Below are 23,035 nucleotides of genomic sequence, written 5' to 3' on the forward strand. Positions count from 1 at the left end.
TCCCACTCTCCCTGCCAACGAACAGCTGTTTGACAGCACGAGGGAGTGGGAGGAGCGGAGCCACAGCTCACTTGCCGCTTGGGAGAGGAGGCGGAGAAGAGGCAGGAGCGGGGCCTTGGGAAGGGGGTGGAATCAGGGCATACCCCCTCCAGCCCCCTGCCATGAGCCGCTCAGGACAGGGGAGTGGGAACACCCCCATGACCCCAGCCCTCTGCCCTGACTCCTGCACCCCCTCACAGACCCCCAGCCCCCAGTCCTGACTCCTGCACTCCCCCACATACCCAGCCCCCCAGGTCCCATGCCCTGACACTTGCACACATCCCCACTGCCACCCTGAGCACCAAACGGGACCTCCTGCACACACACATCCACATTCCCACTTGCACCCCTTGCACCAAATGGGAACTGCCCCAGGTAAGTGCTCCACACCCCAACCTGCTGCCCCAACCCTGAGCCCCCTCCCTCACCCTAGCTCCTGGCCAGACCCTGCATCCCAACCCCCAGCCTGCTCCTGCACCCTAACTCCCTCCCAGACCCTGCACCCCCAGCCCTGCACTTAGTGCACCCCCACCCTCAGCTCAGTGCAGAGAGAGAGACGAAGAGAATGGGCTAGAATCAGGGAGAAGGTCGGTACCTGCTCTATGTGGGCAGGGGCGGGGGGGGGGATCCTGTTTACCCCCTCCCCAGCCCCGCTGCACTTGCAGTTTACCCCGGCCCCTCCCTTGCTCCAGGGACCAACCCTAGCTTCCGCCTCGCTGTGCTTTTGCCCCCAGCCCCTGCCTTGCTCCAGTCAGCAGGGACTAATCCTCCCCCCATGCCCCACTGTGCTCATCTTGCCCCTGGCCCCTGCCTCGCTCTAGCTGGGGACCAATTCTCCCCCCCCCCCATGCCCCGCTGTGCTCTTGCCCCTGACCCCTTCCTCGTTCCAGCTGGGAACCAATCCTACCTCCCCCCCCACCATGCCCTGCTGTCAGGGTGGATAAAAATCAATGACTTTAAAAAAAAATCAAAAAATCGGATTTAAAAAAAATTTGAATCGGATAATTAAGATACATTATATCTCATCATGGAATAGGGATTATAAACTCTAATTCTATAGTATGAGACAATATATTCATGTAATGTTTAAGAAAAGTTTTGTAAATTAGTTCTAATAGTTCATGGATTAGGGACCCAATTTGATGGGGTTCCACAGGCTTTGGTAAAGATTATTTAGCTTAATCTTTCTATCTACCCAATAGGACTCAGTTCTCAGTCTAGAAGAAACCATCAGAGATGATTAGTTTTGCAGTTCTCAAACAGTGAATTTGTGTCTCCAGAGGTAACATGCTTGTTAACAGCAAATATGTTTTTAAATAAATAAATAATATATAGATGTGAGAAATAACAGACCTCAACGCTATTTGTGTATACAGGGTCAATCTCTCTTTAAAAGTGGAAAGTTTCAAAAAGTTCAATGAATAGAAGATTGTTGGGGGCAGAATAGATCTGGACAAGGAGAAGAAGTCTGGAGATAAATGTGAGAAGCGAGGGACATATGCTTTTTTGTTAAAATATTATGTTTGCTGTTGAAGAAAAAAATCCAGAATACTTAATATTGTTGTTTTAGTTAAATAAAACAATTTAAATGTCTGTCTGGTGATGTTCTCCTTCTAATATACAGCCTGGCAAGAAAATCCCCCAAATATTAATGATTAACCTGTTGAATTGGAGATAGTTCACCTCCCAATGGCTTCATAAATATCTGTTTCAATTATCTTTGGTAAATGAAATAACCAAACAATCATTCATTTTCTGATACAGCTGTAAAACTCATCTGAAAAGTTTTCAAAATAAATCACTGTTTAAAAATGTATAGTGTGTACCTTCTAAAAATGAAACCTACATCTATCTCTGAGTTGTGAAGAATATGTATTAAGGTTATAACAACCAACAAGTATGCACTTGTATGTAGAAAATCATGATTAAATTGAGTCTTCATGACTAGTGATTTAAATCATGATTTAAATCAAATCCACCCTGCCTGCTGTGCTCTTGCCCCTGGCCCCTTCATTCCCTGGGGCGGGGGGGGGGGGGGGGGGGGGGGCGCACAAATATGTTTCGCACTGGGCCCACAAAAAGTTAATCCGGCCCTGGCCAATTGTAACAGAAGTCCCCCTGCTGGATCATTGAATATCTTGGTGACCTACTTTCCTTCTAGCCCTGTCCATGCAGGTTGAGTCTGCTCCCAGCCTTGGCCTGTCAGAGCAGAAGTGCAATGAGTTGATCCCACTGCATACCTCTTCTGGATGTGTTCTTTGGCCCTGAAGCCAGATGAGATCCAGCTGCTAGCCTGCCTGCCCTCTTGTGGGGCCAATGCACTGTGGAGTGCCCACATGGTGCATACACTCTGGGTATCTCCTGAAACAAACAAGTGCTGTTACATTTTTGGCATTCCCTGTCCTCTTTTCCTCGGTGTGGCTGTCAGCCCTGTAACACCTTAATTTCCAGTGCCCTATGGCCTGCACTGCCATGTGCCAAACCCCCCTGCAGCCTCTCCAACCCTGAAAGAATAAGTACCAAATTTACCCAGGTAAAGGCCGCAGTAGTGCAAGGTTTTCCTCAGTACTGCATTAAATTGGTACCTTGTCAGGAAGCTGCCATCGCCGTGTGTGAACAACGGGTCTGACTGCAGGCCCTGGATTTTTAGTAAGGCTCTTATTGTCTTTACTGGGCACAAGCACTCATCTGCACATTCCTTCCACACCACCTCAGCCCCCATTTTCCTTCTGGTCTGCTTCGAGTACTTTAAGTGCAAGGACAATGCCCCTGCAGATAGTTGCACGTCTGTTAGGTTGAGTGCACGCTGAGACCTGTCCACAGCTGCCTTAGGCACCAGCTCGCTGACTCTAAAAGCACCAAAGAAGGCAACAACAAATGCCACCTTAAATAAAATGGCCCCTCCCACAGCTGCAGACTGCGCCCTTGATAACTCTGTCAGGGTTTCCAGTGTTACTCTGGTGCCCAACGCCTCTGGTCGCTTAGGAGGGGCTTTTTAAAGCCTTGGTCTCCCTGAGTAGCCCTGAGTAGCCCTGCCCCCTGGTTAAGGGATGCTAAAAGGCTTAGGGATTACAGCCTCGTTAAGAAGCTCTCAGCTCTCAGCCTTGCCTTGCAGGCCACTACATGGCTATGAAGAAATACATTACTTAGAGTAAATGGAATAAGTGAAATTGCTATATTGTCTTTCATTAGCGTCTGTCTATCATTTTTTAAAGATGAATGCTAAAGGCATTATGTAGAAAGAAATGAGGAACAGGTATGAAAGCTTTATTTAATCATATTGTTCTAAGGCACCCAATAAATATCAATGAAACCAACATTTAAAAAATCTTTTTTTTCAAAATGGCCAACAGCACCAAATATGCACATATCCAAAAATGAGACCTGGCGGGGAGGGGTGAGCCATAAAGCAAAAAGGGGGCATGGAAACATGTCAACACTTATATGAGAAAAGGTATAGAGATACAACTACTCTGGAAGGCCCTAATGGACAGAAGCTGCTCTCTCTCTTCCGCCATTTTTCACCAGTTTAAGATGATGGAAGCTCCTGCTGGATCAGTTGGATGGTGGGGGGACCCGGCCTGCTTGAACACAGATGGTCCACAAGTTGTGGTGCAATCTAAGGCTTTAATGTGAATGCATAGTCTTTAGATAGCCAAGATTCAAACTGTACTAACTGCTATTCTAACACCCTGAAGTAGCTTGTACCAAACAGTGGAATGTCTAAATGTATCCTATATGTGTTATGCTGCATCCACAGGGCTGCCGTTATTAACCTTGTACCCCTCTCTACTGATAGCTCAGGCTTGGGTTATCTTGGCCACTACAGACTCCTTACCAAGAGTCTGAAGGGAAGAAAAGCAGGCTGAAATGAGCTATGTATAGTAACATAAGAAACATAAGAACGGCCATACTGGGTCAGACCAATGGTCCATCTAGCCCAGTATCCTGTCTTCCAGCAGTGGCCAATGCCAGGTGCCCCAGAGGGACTGAACAGGATATTCATCAAGTGATCCATTCCCTGTTTCCCATTCCCAGCTTCTGGCAAACAAAGGCTGGGGACACCATCCCTAATAACCATTGATGGACCTATCCCTCCATGAATTTAGCTAGTTCTTGTTTGAACCCTGTTATAGTCTTGGCCTTCACAACATTCTCTGGCAAAGAGGTCCACAGGTTGACTATGCATTCTGTGAAGAAATACTTCCTTTTGTTTTAAACCTGCTGCCTATTAATTTCATTTGGTGACCCCTAGTTCTTGTGTTATGAGAAGGAGTAAATAACACTTCCTTGTTCACTTTCTCCATACCAGTCATGATTTTATAGACCTCTATCATATTCCCCCTTAGTCATCTCTTTTCCAAGATGAACCGTCTGAGTCTTATTAATCTCTCCTCATATGGAAGCTGTTCCATATCCCTAATCATTTTTGTTGCCCTTTTCTGAACCTTTTCCAAGTCTAATATATCTTTTTTGAGATGGGGCAACCACATCTGCACACAGTATATGGAGATATACCTATCTCATAAGAACTGGAAGGGACCCTGAAAGGTCATTGAGTCCAGCCCGCTGCCTTCACTAGCAGGACCAAGTACTGATTTTGCCCCAGATCCCTAAGTGGCCCCCTCAAGGATTGAACTCACAAGCAGGCCAATGCTCAAACCACTGAGCTATCCCTCCCCCCATTCAAGATGTGAGTGTACAATGGATTTCTATAGAGGTAATATGATATTTTCTGTCTTCTTATCAATCCCTTTCCTAATGATTCCCAACATTCTGTTAGCTTTTTTGACTGCCACTGCACATTGAGTGGATGTTTTCAAAGAACTATCCAGAATGACTCCAAGATCTCTTTCTTGTGTGGGAACAGCTAATTTAGACCCCATCTTTTTATATGTATATTTGGGATTATGTTTTCGAATGTGCATTACTTTGCCTTTATCAACATTGAATCTCATCTGCCATTTTGTTGCCCAGGCACCCAGTTTTGTGGGATCCTTTTGTAACTCTTTGCAGTCTGCTTTGGACTTAACTATCTTGTAACCAGTCCCCTTTCCCACTTATCTCCAATATCTGAACAGCACAGCCCATGTCCAAAATATGACTTGCTTGCATAAGTGACCTTGGATTTTGTGGGGTACAAATTCATTTGTTTAAAAAAGTCACTTGTGCCACGGGGCTTGGGTCAGGTACACTCAATATCTTAGGCCTTGTTTTCACTTACCGGCGGGTCCGGCGGCACGCCATCGATGTTCTGGGATCGATTTATCGCGTCTGGTTAAGACGCGATAAATCGATCCCGGATCGATCCCGGAAGTGCTCACAGTCGGCGCCGGTACTCCAGCTCGCCGAGACGAGTACGCGGCATCGACGGGGAGAGACTTCCTGCCGCGTCTGGACCCCGGTAAGTCCGGACTAAGGTACTTCGAATTTGCGTACCTTAGTCCGATTTGGGGACTTAGTGGGGACCAGGCCTTAGAATCTTTTCTTTATGGGTGTCCCTAGAAACTGGCGTTCCAGACATCTGTGGTGCCCCCTGTGCTTGTGTTCCCACTCCTGTGTTTGGATTCCCTCAAGAGCTTAACAGAAAAGGCACCATGATAATCTGACATGAAAGCCGAGAATCTGCAGGTCTCACAGGAGGACAATCCAGGGGAGATAGATGAAGCTGGAGAGCAGGTGCCCTCACCTATGCAGCTGGTTTTGTTGAACCAGAAGTCCCCAAATCCAGAGGGCTGGAGAGGAAACTTTGTTGCCTGCTGCTGACTCTTCCTGTAGGGATGTGAAGGAAGCATGAGTGGGAGATGGGAGATGGTGCCAAAAAGTTATAAAAGATCTCTTGGCTCACAGGTAGCGCCATGCTGCTTTCCATTGCCACTCACTAGCAGAGGGGATCTTTGTACTTTTGACTGTTAATAATTGCTGTGGTTTGGACTTGAATGAAACAAGCTCTTAGTTAAGGGCTAGAACAAACATGAGGATAAAATGGCTTAGAGCAACTAGAGGAGCTGGAAAACCTATTTTCTACCTAGCTAATCTTGTTAAGTAGCATTTTTTGTCTGTTTAGCTTGAATGGTTTGAATATGCATCTTCCTTACGGGGTTGGGTGTTGAATGATTGTAGTGAATGATTATAGTTATCTGAATTTGCTTGGGCCCAGAAGTTTTCAGGGAGTGGTCTTAGCATATAAAGGTGACTCTGAAACCTGATCAAATACTGAGCCCAATGGGCAAGGCTGTTCATATCATGCTGGTGATAACAGAGCACTTGTATAGTTTCCTGCTGTCTTCAGTGGTCGCAGACCTTATTCTCCACACCCTGTTGAAACAGGGGAGACACCATTCTATCCCTCCTCTCCCACATACTAAACCCAACCCAAAAGGAGCAGCTTTGAGCTGATGTAGCAAATCCTTTATTAAAAACAATTTCTCTTTCTTGCTCTGCCTTTTCCCTCCCCACCCTCATCAAATCTGCTTACTCAGCTGCTTCTTAATGTCCTTTTAAAGTAACCTAAACCAGTAGAAGAATCTCAGTTAATCTTCAGCTGGTGCAAATGGGCATAGTGTCATTGAAATGAATCAAGCTAAGCTAATTTACACCATCTGAGAATTTGGCCCTCAGCCAGTATATAAAAACATTGGGGATGAGGGTAGAGATGGAGGGAGGTGGTGAGAGAGCGAGGAACTCCTTAACTGAAAGAGCGAATGGACCTAAACTCATGAGCAGCTGCGCCCCTGAAAGCTCTGCACCTTGCAGAATGTGACTCCACGTTTGCAAGGCTCCAGCAGTCTCACCGCCTTCTCTAGTTTGCATCTGATTAATTTTTAAAAGGATCCCAAGAGCCAATGAAGACAGTGCAAGAACAGGTCATGCCCAGGAGAAAGTAACTCTTTGTCACCAACCTCTTATCAAAGGTCTGTGCAGCTGTTGCATGGGACTGTTAAAATGACACAGGTTTGTTTTGGTGCAGTGCAGTTCCCACTGCATCATGGGGCAAAATGACCAAAAATGTGAGAGGACAGGTGCTGTCAACTGACTGTTGAAGGTGCATTTCACCCTAGTCCAGAGGGCCTAATCAAAGGCGTAGGTGGAACAAAGAGCCTGGCAAGAGGCCTTCTGCACTGGAGTTATTTCATGTCTGGAGCAGAGGTTCATGGTCCTGCTGTTCATGTGTGCACATACTGTGTGCTGGTTTGATTCACGTCAGCCTCCCTTTGTATTTCACTAATTACTATAGTCAATATGAACATATCTTTGTATAATGGACAACAATAATGTAAAGGTACATTTAACTTTTCTGCCGACACTTCTAATGCTGGTGTTGCTGTTTACCAATAAACTCTTTAACTATCACTGTGAAACAGCCTGTTTACATCCTCTTTGTGGAGGGATAGGAGGGTGGATATTGGTGCTTCACATTCATGTGTTTCATGTTCCTTTTGTTTTCTTAGTGAGCTAATACAGATAGAGAATTAGACTAATTTCCTTGTTAAAGCCCAATTTCTGTTGTCTAGGGAAATCCACGCTACCTACCCCGTGCCTGGAGTCTGTTACTCAAGTAAGCTCCGCTGGATGGTGCAGTTAATTTTGTATCTATAACAGCTATTGTAATACTTTGCTTTTAATATGTCTCATCAGAGGCTCTCCAACTGCTACACAAGGATCAGGCAGCATTAGGGGAAACTAAGACTAAGTGATGTGCCCAAGGGCCCAGCAAGTCAGTGGCAGAACTGTCTCTCCTCTAACTACGAGGCAATGCTTTCCTTTAAAGGAGGTATCCTGAATCCATAACCCAAAAGAGTCCTGTGAGGGGAGAGACTCAGTAACAGCGCTAGTTCAGGCAGAGATGTTTATTCACGAGATGCAGACGGGTGCTGGAGTGTCCTATGAACACTGCTGGTGAAATCATTCCTGTAGGCCAGGCTCTCACCATGGTACATTTCTTCCTGTCCAGTCCACTACAATCCCATGGTGTTTCTCAGAGAGGGTGGAGAGCACCTTCAGAATCCCCTGCACGCTGTCCTCCACCGTCAGCTCTGCCTGCAGCCTGCACATGAAAGGGGGAGAATGAAACTCCACTTGTGTTTGAAGCACCCGCCCCAGGGAAGTGGGCTCCTGGCCTCGGTGGCAGCTGGCCCACACCTTCCTGTGCTCGCTGCTTCCTTCTGGATCACAGCTAGCAAATCCAGGCTGTTGCTGGGCGTGAGTAGGGATTGGGCAGTAGTTGCCTTTCTGGAAGGAAGGGGGAGCACAGATCTTGTGAACCTGTGTGTGTGTGTGAGGGGGAGATAGGGATTGGAAGAGAAGCTGCTGCTGGACCTCCTGAGCAGATTAAGTTCTCGAGGCACAAATAAGAACAGCAGCTAGGTGGCACAGGAATATTGGGGAGGGAAAGCGGGGAATAATAGGACCTGGGGAGTGGGAGGGGGGATGCAGCTGGAGAACATGGGACCCAAGGCCACATGTGGGATAAGATAGAGAGGGTATATCTACCCTGCATTAGAACCCGCAGCTGGCGCGTGCCAGCAGACTCAAGCTAAGGGGCTCGGGCTAAGGGGCTGTTTAATTGTGGAGTAGACATTCAGGCTTGCGCTAGAGCCCGGGTTCTGGGACCATGCGAAGGAGGGTCCCAGAGCTTGAGCCCAAATGCCTACAGTGCGATTAAACAGCCCCTTAGCCTAAGCCCTGTGAGCCTGAATCAGCTGGCGCGGCCAGCCGTGGGTGTCTAATTGCAGTGTAGACATACCCAGACAGGGACACTGGAAGATGAGGAGGAAACTAACAGGAGTTTAACCCCGTCCTATACAAACAAGCAAACAAACCATATCCTCAGGTTTTCCCCCATCCCTCTGCAAGAGTGTGGGTTGGACCAGGGACAGGCCAGGGTGGGAGGTCGAGTACAGTGGTCTTATGACCTTGTGATCCTGGGGCCTACCAGTGAAGTGACTACAAATGCTGGTTTTACTGGGACACTCCCGGCTTTCACAATGTTCTGCAGCCCTGCGAACGTCTGAGGACTCCAGAAATGTCCTGGCTTCTCACTTCATTAATCAAACCGTGTTTATTTTACAACTACAAAATGTTTGCTCAAAAGAGGGGAGTTTACTCCGTGTTTAGCAGGAGCAAACAGGGCAGTGGGTGCAAGGCGTGTTCAGCGCCAGCAGTGGCTGGAGTGCAGAGAAAAGCCTAATGAGCGGAGACATTATCAGAGCTGTTCATGTGAGCAACACTTGGCCAAGGGGATTTGATCTGGATCACATTAAATGTCTGAGTCTATCCAGTTTTTTCCTCGAGCAAACTTGTCTTGGTATCAGCAGCAAAGCAATGACACTCTGGTCTGAGCGAATGGCAATAGATGCAATGAGTGATAGTGCCTAACCCCAGCCACCATCTCACCCTCACGCTGCCAGGAGACTCTGGGCACATCTCTGGAAAGTCATTAGCTGCTGTACCTTGGCAGTTCCCAGCTCTGTTTTCACCCAGCCCGGATGCAGCGCAGTGCACAGGATCCCGTCTTCCTTGTATCTCACCGACTGGCACCTCGTGAGCATGTTCAGAGCAGTCTGGATGTGAAGCACGTCCAGAGCAGAGGCAGAGTCACGGGGGACGAGAATTAAATTTATGAGTTCCAGAAGTGGCACTTTGACGCTCCTTCAACTGCACATAATTGACTTGTGCTGCTGAGAAACCTGCATAACTTGTAGGCTGCACAGGCCAACTAGCTTTGCCCCTTTTCCTTTCTCCTCCCTTCATAAAACAGGAAAATGAAATGCAAACTAAGGCGAATTAAAGCACTAGATCAGGTCCTGACCAGTGAGGACGGTCCCAAAGCTACAGGTTACTCTGCTACATTAACTCAGCTGGGTCTCCTCCGGGTTATAGTTTTTATTCCTCTCCTCCTTGTTAACTGTGATCATGTGCATATTCCACTCCTTAAGGGAAGCAATTGGTTTGATTCCTAAATTTTGGAGCCAGAGGCCTGAGGTCCCTGAAAGCCACATCCTTCTTCCCCCAAGGTCTGGTGCCAACGCTAGGTTTGTCTTCACTGCAGACTTAACTCGTGTGTTGCCCCTAACCAGGGTCCCGTCGACACACTCACAGACCCTTCACTCAAGTGTGGGGAAGCTGTTAATGCTGGATGCCTGGCCCCTCATGGGGCACAGACCAAACCTCAAGTGAGCACGACTCATCAGCTGTTAACGTGCCAGTTCTGCAGCTCGAGTGCTGCTAAGCCACCAATGCCTTCCCATACTTTCCCCAGTATGCCAGCAAGGACAGACACCATCTCCCACAATCTCCTGGGCAAGTTCCTAGAGCAGCGCGGCTTACGCAGCACAAGGATGCATGGGCTATGCCCTCAGACATCTTAGAGCAGAGGTCCCCAAACTGTGGGGAATGCCTGCATAGGGGGGCATGGGGAAATGTTCCAGAGAGTATGGTGGGGCCCGCGCCAGCCACCAGTTCTGCTCCTGCCCCGCCCCCAGCTACGTCCCCAGCTTCTGGCCCCGTGCCTAGCCCTGTCTCCAGCCTTGGCGCGGCTTCGCTCCCGGCCCTGTGCCAGCTTCCAGCCTCAGCCCCTGGCCTCAGCCCTGCTCCTGGCCCCAGACCCACCCCCCAACAAGGGTTGCCAACTCTGACTGAAGCTATTCTGGGAGATTTTTTTTCCCAACATGCCATAATGTCATTGTCTTAAAATAGCCTATTAAAATCTCCCGGATTGCTTTCAATAGTCACTGGGAGATTGGGGACCACTGTCTTAGAGCCACACATGAGTGAGGGCAGCACCACTGGGGACACAGCAGTTTGAGTGTCACAGTTATTTTGCAGTGTGGCCATTCTCACTCGAGCTGGGCTAACTTGAGAGAAGTCATTTGAGTGCAGCTAACTCATGTCAATGGGGCAGTGAGGACAGACCCTCTCTTGTTCAGAACTGCCCAGTCTCGTGGTTTGTAATGGGCTGAGAACGATCCCTGGTATGTTATCAAGGAAAGAGAGGGGGAGTTTTATGGACACCTTAGCTACCTTTTACATCCCACGCCAGGGAGACAGCCAAACACACGCTGCCAGTGGAGGGCTCATTTCTGTCCCCTGCTCTTTGTGGGATGCTCTGAGTGCACATAGAGAATCCCCTGTAAAAGTGGCTCCAAATTGGACTCAGATCCCTTTATTGGGGCAGGGGGCAGAAATTAAGAGTATTTGGCTGTAGGGATAGTCAGGGCTTAAGTCTTTTATGAAGGGGAATGCGCTCCGTCTGGGGGCAAAATGGGCATAGATAGTTCAGAATGATTTCCCCATGTTAAGTATCCTCACACCTTTTTGTCAACTGTCTGAAATGGGCCATCTTGATTCTCACTACAAAAGTTTTTTTTTCTCCTGCTGACAATAGCTCATCTTATTTAATTAGCCTCTTAGAGTTGGTATGGCAACTTCTAACCTTTTCATGTTTTCTGCATGTATATATATCTTCTTACTCTATGTTCCATGCTATGCATCTGATGAAGTGGGCTGTAGCCCACGAAAGCTTATGCTCAAATAAATTTGTTAGACTCTAAGGTGCCACAAGTACTCCTGTTCTTTTTGCGGATACAGACTAACACGGCTGCCACTCTGAAACTTTCCCTTTTCTGGTGCATGAATCAGCACGGGACATATCATCAGGGCATGTTTTATTTCGGGGTAACTGCAGAATTATCAGATAGGACATGCACCCCACCACCCCCGGATCCCATGACTTGTTAGCAGATGGGCCAGACCTTGCTGCAGCGGTAGGAGATGACTGGAAAGGTGGCCATGCTGGGGGTGTTCCCGATGGAGCCCCCTATAGTGGACACGTTGATAATGGCCGCCTTGCTGCAGCTGAGCCCTGTCTGGATGCTCTCCTGTGCAGCCTTCTTCAACAAGGGCAGGAACGCCTGGAGGGAGACAGACTGTGTCCGTTTGTCCTTGCTAATAAATCTGTAATGACAACAAGGACAGATCTCCCACCCTTGGCTGCTTGTCCAGCCACTGGCCCAGAGTAGCTGCTACAGCACAGCCGGGCTACCTGTGTGAGGTGCTGGGCCTCAAAACCTGCATACTCCTGGCCTCTCCTCCTCCCCAGTGTCACCCCAGAGATGCCCTCCATGGCATGTACAGTGTTGGGCCCTCCACGGCAGTTCAGGGGGGGGGGGGGCAGGCATCGGAATCACTTCTTCCTTGTCCCATCCTAGCTTCTCTTCCTCACTGAGGCTCCACTCCTGCCTCTGGCTCAAACCTAATCTTGCTGCAAACCTGTCCCACTTCCTGCGCTCCACCCCCTGCTTGCCCTTTTTTTCCCTCCATCCCATCCCTATTTCCTACCTGCCTTCACTGCACCCCATCTGCTAGGAACAGCTTCCCAATTCGCTCTCCCTCATCGCCATCCCTCTCCTCCTTCAACCCACTTCTCAACCACCATCTGCTCTGCTCCACCTACCAGCTCTAATGTCCCAATGACATCTGAACCAGTTTGTGCCTTCAGACTACAATGCTCAGACCCACAAAAGTACCTAGGTACCTAAGTCCCAGTTGCTATCCATCAAACTCCCGCTGAACCCTGTAGGCACCTAAGTTTCTGCCTCTGGGCATGCGCATGGCTGCCTCACTCTAGGCATCAAAAAACCTATCTCCACCTAAGCCCCTCATTTCATGAATTGGGGGAAGATAGGTGTTCATCTGCCTAGAGCACTTGCCAGGCCTGACCTGGTAGTCATGCTCAGAGGCTGCCTACTAGATTAGTCCTCTTCATAGTGGTTAGCATACACACCTGGGATGTGGGAGACCAGGGTGCAATTCCCACATCTGCCAGAGGGGGAGACAGGATTTAAACAGGGTCTGTCACTTCCCAGGCAAATGCCACTGAGCTATGGGAGGGTTCTGATGAGACATTCTTCCCTGGTGAAGCTGTTCCACTGGGGCTAAATAATAAAAGAGTGATTGGAAAAGGGCAACCGGACCCTCAGGATCCCACGTGGGTGCCCTAATCACTAGACAACACAGCCGCTCTCTCTCTTCTCTCTCGCTGGCCACTGTGGATAAATACTCAAATAGCCATTGGGCCAGAGTGAGAGGGAGTGCATTTTATTCTCTGTATTGTGAAAGTGACCCCCCCCTTAACAGAGCAGCCTTTATGTCAACCAGTGGCCATTAGGGGGAAGCAGGCACTTCAAGTACACAGTAGCCTGAACTTTTCAACTGTCTTCCCTTCAAGGCCTTAAGGTAGTTGGAGCTGGTCCCAAGCCGGTTTTCACTGACCAGATAGCAAAAGCACGGGTCTGACAACCACCAATCAAGTGTTAACACTGCAAGGACCTTTGTCTGAATGTGTATAAAGGATCTGTAAAATGTGTGTAAGACAGAGTTTTTGTACTAAGGTGCAAAGCTCTCCTTTCTTCTGCAGAATAAAGCAACTCTTCCTTATCCCTGTCTGGCTGTTATTGGCTCTCAGCTAGGTGGACCTGATATTTCGGTAACAGTATGTTCCCACCTGCAAAGTGCTGGGGCCATCTGTAATGCTGCATAAGCACCAATAAAAGCTAGGAAACATCTGGATGAGTGTGTAATGCCAGGGTAGCCAACATCATCAAAGAACCTTGGGCTAAATTCTGTTCTCTGCTACACAAGTGCCACTCAATTAATGTCACAGGGATGGCACAGGTGTAACTAAGGCAAGATTGGGTCCCTTTGACTTAGAACAGAGATGAGTGAAATTCTAGATCTCATCAGCTGCTTTTCTTCCCTGCAAACCGAAGTAGAAGCTACAAATTCTCAACTGAAGCCCTGTGTCAGGCAGACTCTTACCTGGGTCACCAACATTGGTCCCACAACGTTGATTTTATACACGGCCAACATATCTGCAGCAGTTGCTGACTCCAGAGTGCTCTCTGGCATAACACCAGCATTATTTATCAGCAAATTCAGGCCAGATCCTCCCAGATGGGCCTCAGCTTTCTTTGCAGCGGCCTGGATGCTCGTGGGGTCTGTAGCTTCTGGAGAGAGTGGCTGGTTCCTTCAAGCTATCGCATTCAAAAAACTGCACACAAACAAAGTTATTAAGGTTGCAAAGTCAAGCCCTCAAAAGTAAGATTTGCAGTTTTACAATTGTCTGCACAACCTTAATTCTTTTCCCTTGCCCATCCAGCTGTGCACTGAAGGAGTCAGGCAGCCTGTGGAAAAAACACACTGTGATCATGTAACTAAAGACTGCATCATAATGTGTAAACACAAGGGGGCCAAACAGAGGTTGCACAGATAATCTCTAATTCTGGCATCTCCTGACTTTCCACTAGCTGGTTTTGCAATCTAATTAACATTCCTTTAATGTAGGTTTTTTTTTTAACTGTAATTTCCCAGGTTGCTTTTTTTTTTTAAAGGAAAAAGCTAAAAAAACCCAAACCCCATTATTTGCACTTGTAACCACCCCACTTCATGATCATCAGGAGGCTTTGAACTGTGAATCTTCAGCATGAACATCTACCACTTGGGCTACAAGACTAAATACATTTGCTAGCAGCAGGAGACGGTTGTTATACTGGAAGGGGATGAGTTGGTGTCACCACATTCTAGGGCCACAGAGTGGCCCAGGAAGCCTGGTTTGCTTTCTCTCCTCCCCCCACCCCCCAAAAGTGTGGGGCTCTTGCCACATGTGGTGTCCCCAGAGAGGGAGCTGCGCTGGTGCTATGTATCAGATCAGAGGGATGGTCAGACAGGGAGCCCAGCTGGCTCCCTCCTATCCCCTCCCCACCTCGCCCTGCTACAGCAGCTCAGGCATCTCCTGGTCATTTGGCTGTGAATCCCCACAGAGGGGAGATTGGGGCTGACTCTGAGAAGGGAATCCCACCCCCGAATGCCCTGGCTGATAGCCACAAGACGTGAGTGGAAGCTTTGACTCAAGGGACAGATTCCAGGAGTCAGACTGGGGCTGGGACCTGCCGCTAATGGGCAATTCTTTGTGACTCCAGGAGCTGCAGTCAGCTGTGTCCCCTTGATCAGCAGAGGGGGGAAGCAGAGAACATGCCCTGGGCTGGTTGTAAGGGGGGAGATGTAACAGGCTGGGCTTTGCCCCAAATGCTCCATTCTTTCACCAGGTGGCACTTTTCTGCTGGCAAAGGGAGACGTAGGATTTGCTGACACGCTGGTGCAGCTGGCGTTTGCCCTGCCCAGAACCCCTAGCCCAGGCTCAGCCATGGTACAAAGGCTCTGTTAAAAAGAAGCAGCCATACGTGTAACCAGTGGCAGGTGTGCTGCCAGAGTCCCTTTCTGAGAGCTGGGTGGGGACCACAAATCCGGCCAGGGAGATGCCGGTTACTTGTGCAGGTGAAAAGTTAATGCGGGGCAGATCTTAGAATCATAGAATCATAGAATATCAGAGTTGGAAGGGACCTCAGGAGGTATTAGGGTGACCAGATGTCCCGATTTTATAGGGACAGTCCCGATTTTTGGGTCTTTTTCTTATATAGGTTTCTATTACCCCCCCACACACACACACACCACCTGTCCTGATTTTTCACACTTGCTGTCTGGTCACCCTAGGAGGTATCTAGTCCAACCCCCTGCTCAAAGCAGGACCAATTCCCAGCTAAATCATCCCAGCCAGGGCTTTGTCAAGCCGGGCCTTAAAAACCTCCAAGGAAGGAGACTCCACCACCTCCCTAGGTAACGCATTCCAGTGTTTCACCACCCTCCTAGTGAAATAGTTTTTCCTGATATCCAACCTGGACTCCCCCCACCGCAACTTGAGACCATTGCTCCTTGTTCTGTCATCTGCCACCACTGAGAACAGCCGAGCTCCATCCTCTTTGGAACCCCCCTTCAGGTAGTTGAAGGCTGCTATCAAATCCCCCCTCATTCTTCTCTTCTGCAGACTAAACAATCCCAGTTCCCTCAGCCTCTCCTCATAAGTCATATGCTCCAGACCCCTAATCATTTTTGTTGCCCTCCGCTGGACTCTTTCCAATTTTTCCACCTCCTTCTTGTAGTGTGGGGCCCAAAACTGGACACAGTATTCCAGATGAGGCCTCACCAATGTCGAATAAAGGGGAATGATCACGTTCAGCTAATGTAAAGTGTCACTGTTCCACGGCAGTTGCTAGAGCTATGGCAATGTACCCCACCTGAGGATCTGCCCCATACGGCATCCCAAGAGAAATGTCAGGCAAGCGATCCTACTCTATTATCGTTGGACTGTTTCCGCAGACGCTAGGCTTGTGTGAGATTTAGTTTGTCTTCTGCTCTCACAGCAGTTCTCACAAAGCTGAGCATAAGCCGCTCCTCCTTCCATTGGGCCCTGCGGCAGAACTCCCCTTTGACATAAAGGCAGCAGAATCTGGGCACAGATTACCAGACTAGGCAGGCAGCCTCTGCGACTGAGCCTACCTTGGTATCCCTAGACCTTTGCCTCTTTCACCCATCAAGTGGCAGGGCGGCAGGGCTGTGGTTTGACAGATGGGTGCGCAGGAAATGCCGAGGGCCCGTGAGCAAGAACCACGTGGAAAGGGGATAAAAGTAGTACATGACAAAGTTCTGCCCTAGCTTGGGCTGTTACTGTGGGGACATTTGTAGATTTACTGGGGCTATAGCCTCTGCACCATGCCCATGTGGCTAGACAGAGAAAGGGCCATTGTCCCAGTGGACTCAGGGAGGGACATTGGTGCAGAGAACTGGTCTGAGCTGAACTCCTTCAGGGGATGGAGTTTGCCCAGGTCCCCTGCATGCACAGGGGCTGTGAACCCCCACAGGGGGGCTGACTCTGAGGAGAGAGCCCCACCCCTGAGATCCAGGTCGATAGCCACAAGACGTGAGTGGAAGCTCTGACTCTAGGGACAGATTCAAGATGTCAGACTGGGGCTGGGACCTGCTGCTAATCAGCTGTGTCCCCTTGATCAGCAGAGGGGGGAAGCAGAGAACATGCCCTTGGAGGGAGGTAGCAGGCTGGGCTTCGCCCCAGATTCTCCATTCTTTCAGCAGGTGGCACTTTTCTGCTGGCAAAGGGCGCTGTGGGATTTGCTGACTCACTGGTGCAGCTGGCGGTTTGCCCTGCCCATTGCCCACAGCCTGGTTCAGCCAGGTACAAAGGCACCTTTCAGTGATAACAGACAAGCCTGGACCTAGCACCATCTCTGGGCTGCATAACTCTGGGGCTTGGTACAATCAGGGGGAGTTTACCGTTGCCACCTACGTGCAAAGCCAGAATCAGGTGCGATCACTTACTCTGCAGGGCTTTGTATTCGCTGCTGCACAAATAACAGCTGCTGACAGCAGGGATTAGCACTGGGTGCAGCTGAACTGGGCTGGGCTCTGACTCAGCTGCAAGCGTAGGAAAGGAAAACTGTTCTGCCCCAGGTCAGATATTTTTGGGGGGACAGTGCAGGTTTAGATGCAAGATAAGAACGGTTCCCCTGGGAAGAGAACACAAGAGGGAAGAGTTGGAGTGAAACTGTGCAGTGGCCACATGGGGGAGTCACAGCACAACACCTGGGTGTGCTCAGCTGCACAGCCTGTAGTTTGAACTGCTGAGCCATGTAGACATAGAATCACAAAGGGCCAAATTCCCTGCTGGTGGAAATTGGTTGATGTAAAAGCTCAACAGAGCTGAGTCACTTACACCAGCAGAGAATTGGGCAAAAGGATTGTCAAGGAGAGTTAGAATGTAGGGCATTTCCAGGGTGTTTGGAGAGGGAGATGTAGAAAGAACATACCTAGCTGCAATATCACAAGGTTTGGATGCTTGGAAGCCAAATTCTTTAATTCCTGGAAGGTGAAAGATATTGCATTATGGAGCCAAAGTGAAAACACTGTCAAAACTTAGCGGGGGAAAATTACAGAAAATTCAGTATTCCTGCCTCCCACCCCCCCATTTAGCAGGTTTTGAAATCGAGTCATTTGAAATTGTTTTTAAATTTAATTTTCACTTCCCCCTATGTCTACCCCCTTTTTGCCACAGAATTCAATTCAATTAGTAATATCCAGGGGTTGGCTGGCTGGTTTTGTCCCTCTCTGTAACATTTCAAAAGGAAAAAGCTAACTGTGGGATTCTGGAACTTTTCAAAACTAACCTCAACTTTTAAAAAATTCCAGAGTGATAAAGTTCCAGGCTTTCCTTTTTCCACTCTGTAACTCTTCCAACGTTGAAAAAGATTTTAAAATTTTCAGAGTGGAAAAGGGAAAAAAGAGAGAGAGAGAGAAAATGGATACCTCTGACCACCCCCCCAACTATTCATACATCAGGGGGGAAAAGCAAAGAAAGGGGGGGAAATATAAAATTTCCAGCTTGTTGGGGTTTTTTAGAAAACCGAAAGGAAATTTTTCATTTTGTTTCAAAAATTTCTGACAAAAAATGGCATTTTTACTATGAAAAGATTCATTCCCTATGAAAATCCCCCTTTTTTGTTCGGAAGATATTTTGGTTGAAAAATTTTGACCAGGTCTAATGGGGAGAGAGCCTCAGTAAGGCTAAACCCCACTGTCCTATGATGCTGATTCTGCTGTTATACATGTGTGATCCTCTTCATTTGAATGGGGTCACATGAGGGTAAGTGAGAGCCCACTTTGACCCTGGGTCCAGTGATGTCTGGGAGCTCCAACCTAAATGCCAAATTTGCACAGGCTCTTTAGAGCACCTCCCTACGGGGTTGTGCAGCTGTTGGTACCCGATCCCAGTTTGCCAGGCTGCTACAGTATATCGCAATAAACAGATATGTGCTTGGGACTGATGTGGAATGAGTCAGTATTTTGGACTTTAATGGGGGTGAGTTAATAAAACAGGGATTAAGGCTACAGAATCCTGGCCGTGGGAGCCAGAGTTGCATAAGAGCAGGGGGTGGGGGAGCAGCATCCAAGCAGCAGGGTCTGGAGGCGCTGGAATTGGCAGAGGACAGAATGTCTCTGGGGCGTGGGGAGTCACCAGAGCAGAATGGCAGCACCTTGCACCCACTCCACACAAGGCACAGGGCAGTGGAGAATCAGGCCCAACACAGAGTTGGGTAAAAGTGGGGTCAGCCCAAATCTGACCTCCTATTGTAACAGGCGAGGTTCCTGGATTTAACAGGGCCAGGGTTTCTGGGGTGGAGGGGAACATGCAGCTGGCAAACTCTGTTACAGATGAGCTCAGTTCTCATGGGCTCCTGGTTTTCTTCTGTTGATTCTTTCAGAACATTTTCTAAAACAAAAGGCAGCTAAGCAAAAAAAGGCTGCTTCTCACCTGTGCTCGTGCACCCTCCAGATCCCGGCATGTGGCAAAGATCCATCCTGGTGGGTTGGGTTTCCTCACAAGCTGCTTCACCAGCTCCAGGCCAATTCCACGATTGGCTCCAGTCACTAGAACACTCTGGACGTTCCCCCCAGATGCCATGTTCTCTGTGTTTCCCTGACTGAGTTCAGGTTACAGGGACTGTGTCATTTTGCTTGGGGCTGTCCCATATCCCCGCCTCCTTCTGTGCTAATCACATGGGAGGCTGACAGCTTTGTGGTCCTCCTTACAAAGGTTCATGCTTATACAAAGTCTGAGGCAGCCCAGAAACATCTGCTTGAAATAAACAGTGGAGTGTTCGAGTGAAACCCGAATCCACAGGCTGAGCAGCCCCAAAATGAAACATGGCCCAAAGAGCCTATTATCCTAAGATTTTCAGATCCCCTGGAGCCTTTCCTCCCCCTGTACCTCTGTGCTCTCTCTCTGGGGTGCAGTATGGGGTCCTGTTATGGTCCTCATGCAGCTGCATTGGCAGCATACAAGGGCTGTATTATCCCCTGAGACAGCCTGGGAAAAAGAGACAGGCTCTGGTTGCCCTACATGCCCATCTCTGCCCCCTAGACCCAGGTGCAGGGTGCATGCTGGGAGTGTGTGGAGGAGCCAGAGGTGAGCTGGGGGAGAGGAGTAAGCAGCAGCACTGTCATCCATCGGGCAGTGCAGGGGGGCTGCTGGTTGCGTCTGGTGCTGCATGGGCTGGTTCAGCCCTCGACTGCAACGGTATAAAGGTGACATAAAACCACCTTCCTCCACCCCTGCCCCCTTTAGTAGATCTGTGAGGTTTATATTAGATCACCTGGGACAGGTTCCCTGGGGTGCAATCTGGAACTGGGGTACCGCTGAGCCCTCTGGCTTACCAACCTGGGCACACTCTCACACTGTGATGCTGTGACCAACTGCAAACCCCTCCAGATCCTGCCCTCACACAGCCATCCACAGGCAGGGACACACCCAGCTGAGTTACATGAATGCTTCTCCTAGTCACTCATGAACTAAGGGCTTCAGCCAATTCCTCCAGCTCCCCAGCGTTGCACCCCAGAGCTGTCCCGTCTTGCCCTGGTCAGAAGCCTGACCAGTGTACGTTTATTACCCAGTCCGCCCCTCCCTCAATGTGGAGAGGACGTGCACCAGCTTTTGTACACTGAACAAATTTCCCAAGCACCTCAACCAAAACACCCTGTTTAAGGTAAAATATAAAACAGATTGATTAACTACAGAAAGACAGATTTTAAGTGATAAGCGTGCAGATCAGCCTTGGTTACCTAAGAAATAAAAGTAAAATTGCAATCTGAGTTCTATAAACTAGACAGGATTTAAATCAAGCAGTGGCTCCCCCTGATAGACAATACAAGCAGGTCACAGATCTTCCATACAAGTTTGGTCTTTGTCCTCCAGATGTGTTTCCAGGTGTTGAGTGGTGGGTGGAGTGAGGACAAATGATGATGTCACTTCCCCTCTTTTATACTTTCTTCCAGCTTGGTGGAAAGACCCTTTGCTATGACATGAGTCAAGCAGTCTCCATTGTCTACGTGCTCTCTCTGAGACGTCTCCATTGTATACAGTTCCTGGGGCAGCCCTTGTGAGTGCGGATTCCCCTTAGTGGGCCATCGTCAGTGTCTGGCTGCTCCATTCTGAACCGGAAAGGTGGTTGTGGGTGTTCCCAACCGCACAATATATTTCAGTAACGCACACATAGCAAAACTTCATAACTTCCCATACAATGATAGCACATACAATCCAACAGGACATTAATGTTCAACAGATCAAGCCTTTTAAAATGATGCCTCACAAGGCATACTTTGTACACAACATAGCATAATTATATGACAGTGTTGAGTACGGGGGTTCCAGGGTGCTGCTTTGAGGTACAGAGTGTCAAACCATCTCAACAAGCACAGCAAAAAACAGCACCCCCTTAATCTCCGTCCTTGTCTAGATGAGAGAGGTCAGTCAACTGAATTGTCCTCTAATGAGTAGAAAATGCTTTTACACCCACACACAAACCTCGTGCAATTGGTGTTTCACTGGCCATCAGTTACCCCAATAGTTTGCAGGGGTCACCTTCAGCTGATGCTAGCTCAAGCCGCAGAATGACCATGTGGACGTATCTCCCTATCAAGATAACGCTATTGACGCACATGCCAGCCACCTGCACCAACAGGTGGGGGAACTTGATGGGGCCAGCGGTGATAGCAGGACAGTCCCAGCAGCAAGGGAGACACTTGCCAAGGAACCATAGGTAGCCCCTCCCACTGGGAGTCTCTGGCACCCATTGGCCATCTGGGGGAGAGGGGTGCTGATTGGCTAGCATTCCCCAGATTTAACTCGGGGGGCGGGGGAGAAAGTGGAGAAAGGGTTACTCACCAGTTTGAAGCTACAGCAGCCCTCAGGATGCAGAGGAAGGCACTTAAGGATTCTGGGGATCCTCATACCCCTGTCCCCCAGGATGGGGTCTCTGCCCATTATCAAAGCAGGTGCCCCCTTGGGGATGGATACCATATAGGCTCCCCACCTACCATCTCTGCTTGGGGAAGCTGCTGTGGCCGCCAGGTTCCAAAGCGGTGCAGCCCAGATCTGGCCTGAAACCAAGGCCCCCACTGCTTGAGGGGCAGGAGACCAGAGGCCACACAGTGCTGCTACAGCAGCTGGGAGTGGCCCTGCTGGAGCCAGATTTCTTGCCATGGTGCCCCCCCCCCCACTCTCCCTGCTTGACAGGACTTGCTCTACCCCCCACCCCCTGTCCCCTGGTGGGGACTGTAGGGATCACACAGTGCATTTTCAACTGTAGGGAGGGGTATTGGGTCCCCGGGCAGCCATGCAGAGGAGAATTGGCCCCGTGTATGCACTGCTTCTTCTGTTCTGCTTCACCCCAGCCCCTGCTTCTGGTGGCGGGGAGGGGAAGGGCTTGTGGGGTGTTGGCCATGCAGAATGATCCGACCAGCCCCTTCCCCCCCATCACTTGGGGCAAGGCAGCAAGAATCGGGGTGTAGGTAGCAGGAGTGTCCTCCCGCAGGCCTGGGAGGGACATCCTGCCCTGATGGAGGCACTGAGAGCAGTGGCCTTGGAGGTGGGTGAGGGCTTCTTCAGGCAGTTTTGCCAGGGGATTGTGGGCTCCGGAGCACAGCCCCATGGGGAAAGATGTGCTCTGTCTTCACAGGACTGGAGATCAGGCGTGGACCACCAGCCTGCAACAGGCACAGAGGGGAGCAGCTGGGCAGGAGCTGGGGCCTCAGAGTGGGGACTGTTCATTTGGCAGATGGGGTGAGTCTGAGTGCATTCCTCCCACTGGGACCTAGAGCCCCTCATACAGGAGGTGCCCAGGGTGGATTAAGGATCTGAGTTTGAGGATAGTGAGGGTCCAAGCCTCGCTGAGGTGGATGAAGATGAGGAGAGGGTGAGTGGCCCTGGGCCTGGGCCTCCCATAACCTGCCAGGAGTCCAGCAGACATCCTCAGGAAGAAGTGGTGGGGCTCGTCAGCAGCCCTCAGACATTGAAGGAGGGTCTCAGGGGTGAGGGTGCCAGCCCAAGTCCTTCTTCCTTCGGACTCCCCCACCCACGGGATATAGGGGGTGTGAAGCATTGGATCTCAAAGTAGCGGCTTGTAAGCCCCATATTCATCATTTGTATATGGCTGTCATATTTCATACAAAAATGCCATGTAACAGGAGTGGCCAAACTTGCTGACTCTCTGAGCCACATATGACAACCTTCAGAAATTCGAGACCCAGGGCACAC

At 49.5% G+C, this 23,035-nt stretch overlaps 1 protein-coding gene across 4 annotated transcripts; it reads right to left on the reverse strand.

Annotated features, from left to right (window-relative positions):
- Positions 1–7,874: 7,874 nt before the first annotated feature.
- LOC101949471 (C-signal-like) lies at positions 7,875–19,495 on the reverse strand. 4 transcript variants are annotated; one of them, XM_065567765.1, is made up of 6 exons: positions 19,256–19,495; positions 17,754–17,805; positions 13,858–14,045; positions 11,793–11,951; positions 9,436–9,602; positions 7,875–8,079 (listed from the first exon to the last, which is right to left on the reverse strand). In XM_065567765.1, exons 1-5 carry the CDS (start codon positions 19,403–19,405, stop codon positions 9,438–9,440), a joined length of 714 nt encoding a protein of 237 aa, XP_065423837.1. In that variant the 5' UTR covers positions 19,406–19,495; the 3' UTR covers positions 7,875–8,079; positions 9,436–9,437. The 4 variants fall into 4 exon arrangements, with proteins under 4 accessions (XP_065423837.1, XP_065423835.1, XP_065423836.1 ...); XM_065567763.1 differs by having other exon boundaries at positions 9,492–9,602; positions 19,256–19,494; XM_065567764.1 differs by having other exon boundaries at positions 7,875–8,086; positions 9,492–9,602; positions 19,256–19,494.
- Positions 19,496–23,035: the final 3,540 nt, after the last annotated feature.

Source organism: Chrysemys picta, chromosome 14, assembly GCF_011386835.1.
Source record: "Chrysemys picta bellii isolate R12L10 chromosome 14, ASM1138683v2, whole genome shotgun sequence".
Taxonomy (NCBI): Eukaryota; Metazoa; Chordata; order Testudines; family Emydidae; genus Chrysemys; species Chrysemys picta.

What these genes read in the sequence shown, in the direction of transcription:
- LOC101949471 (XM_065567763.1), bottom strand. Translation starts at nt 19,405, where the DNA reads ATGGCATCTGGGGGGAACGTCCAGAGTGTTCTAGTGACTGGAGCCAAT. An exon ending in TGGAGGGTGCACGAGCACAG is followed by an intron (nt 17,806 to 19,255) that starts GTGAGAAGCAGC and finishes TTCACCTTCCAG; the next exon opens with GAATTAAAGAATTTGGCTTC. An exon ending in GACCAATGTTGGTGACCCAG is followed by an intron (nt 11,952 to 13,857) that starts GTAAGAGTCTGC and finishes GTCTCCCTCCAG; the next exon opens with GCGTTCCTGCCCTTGTTGAA.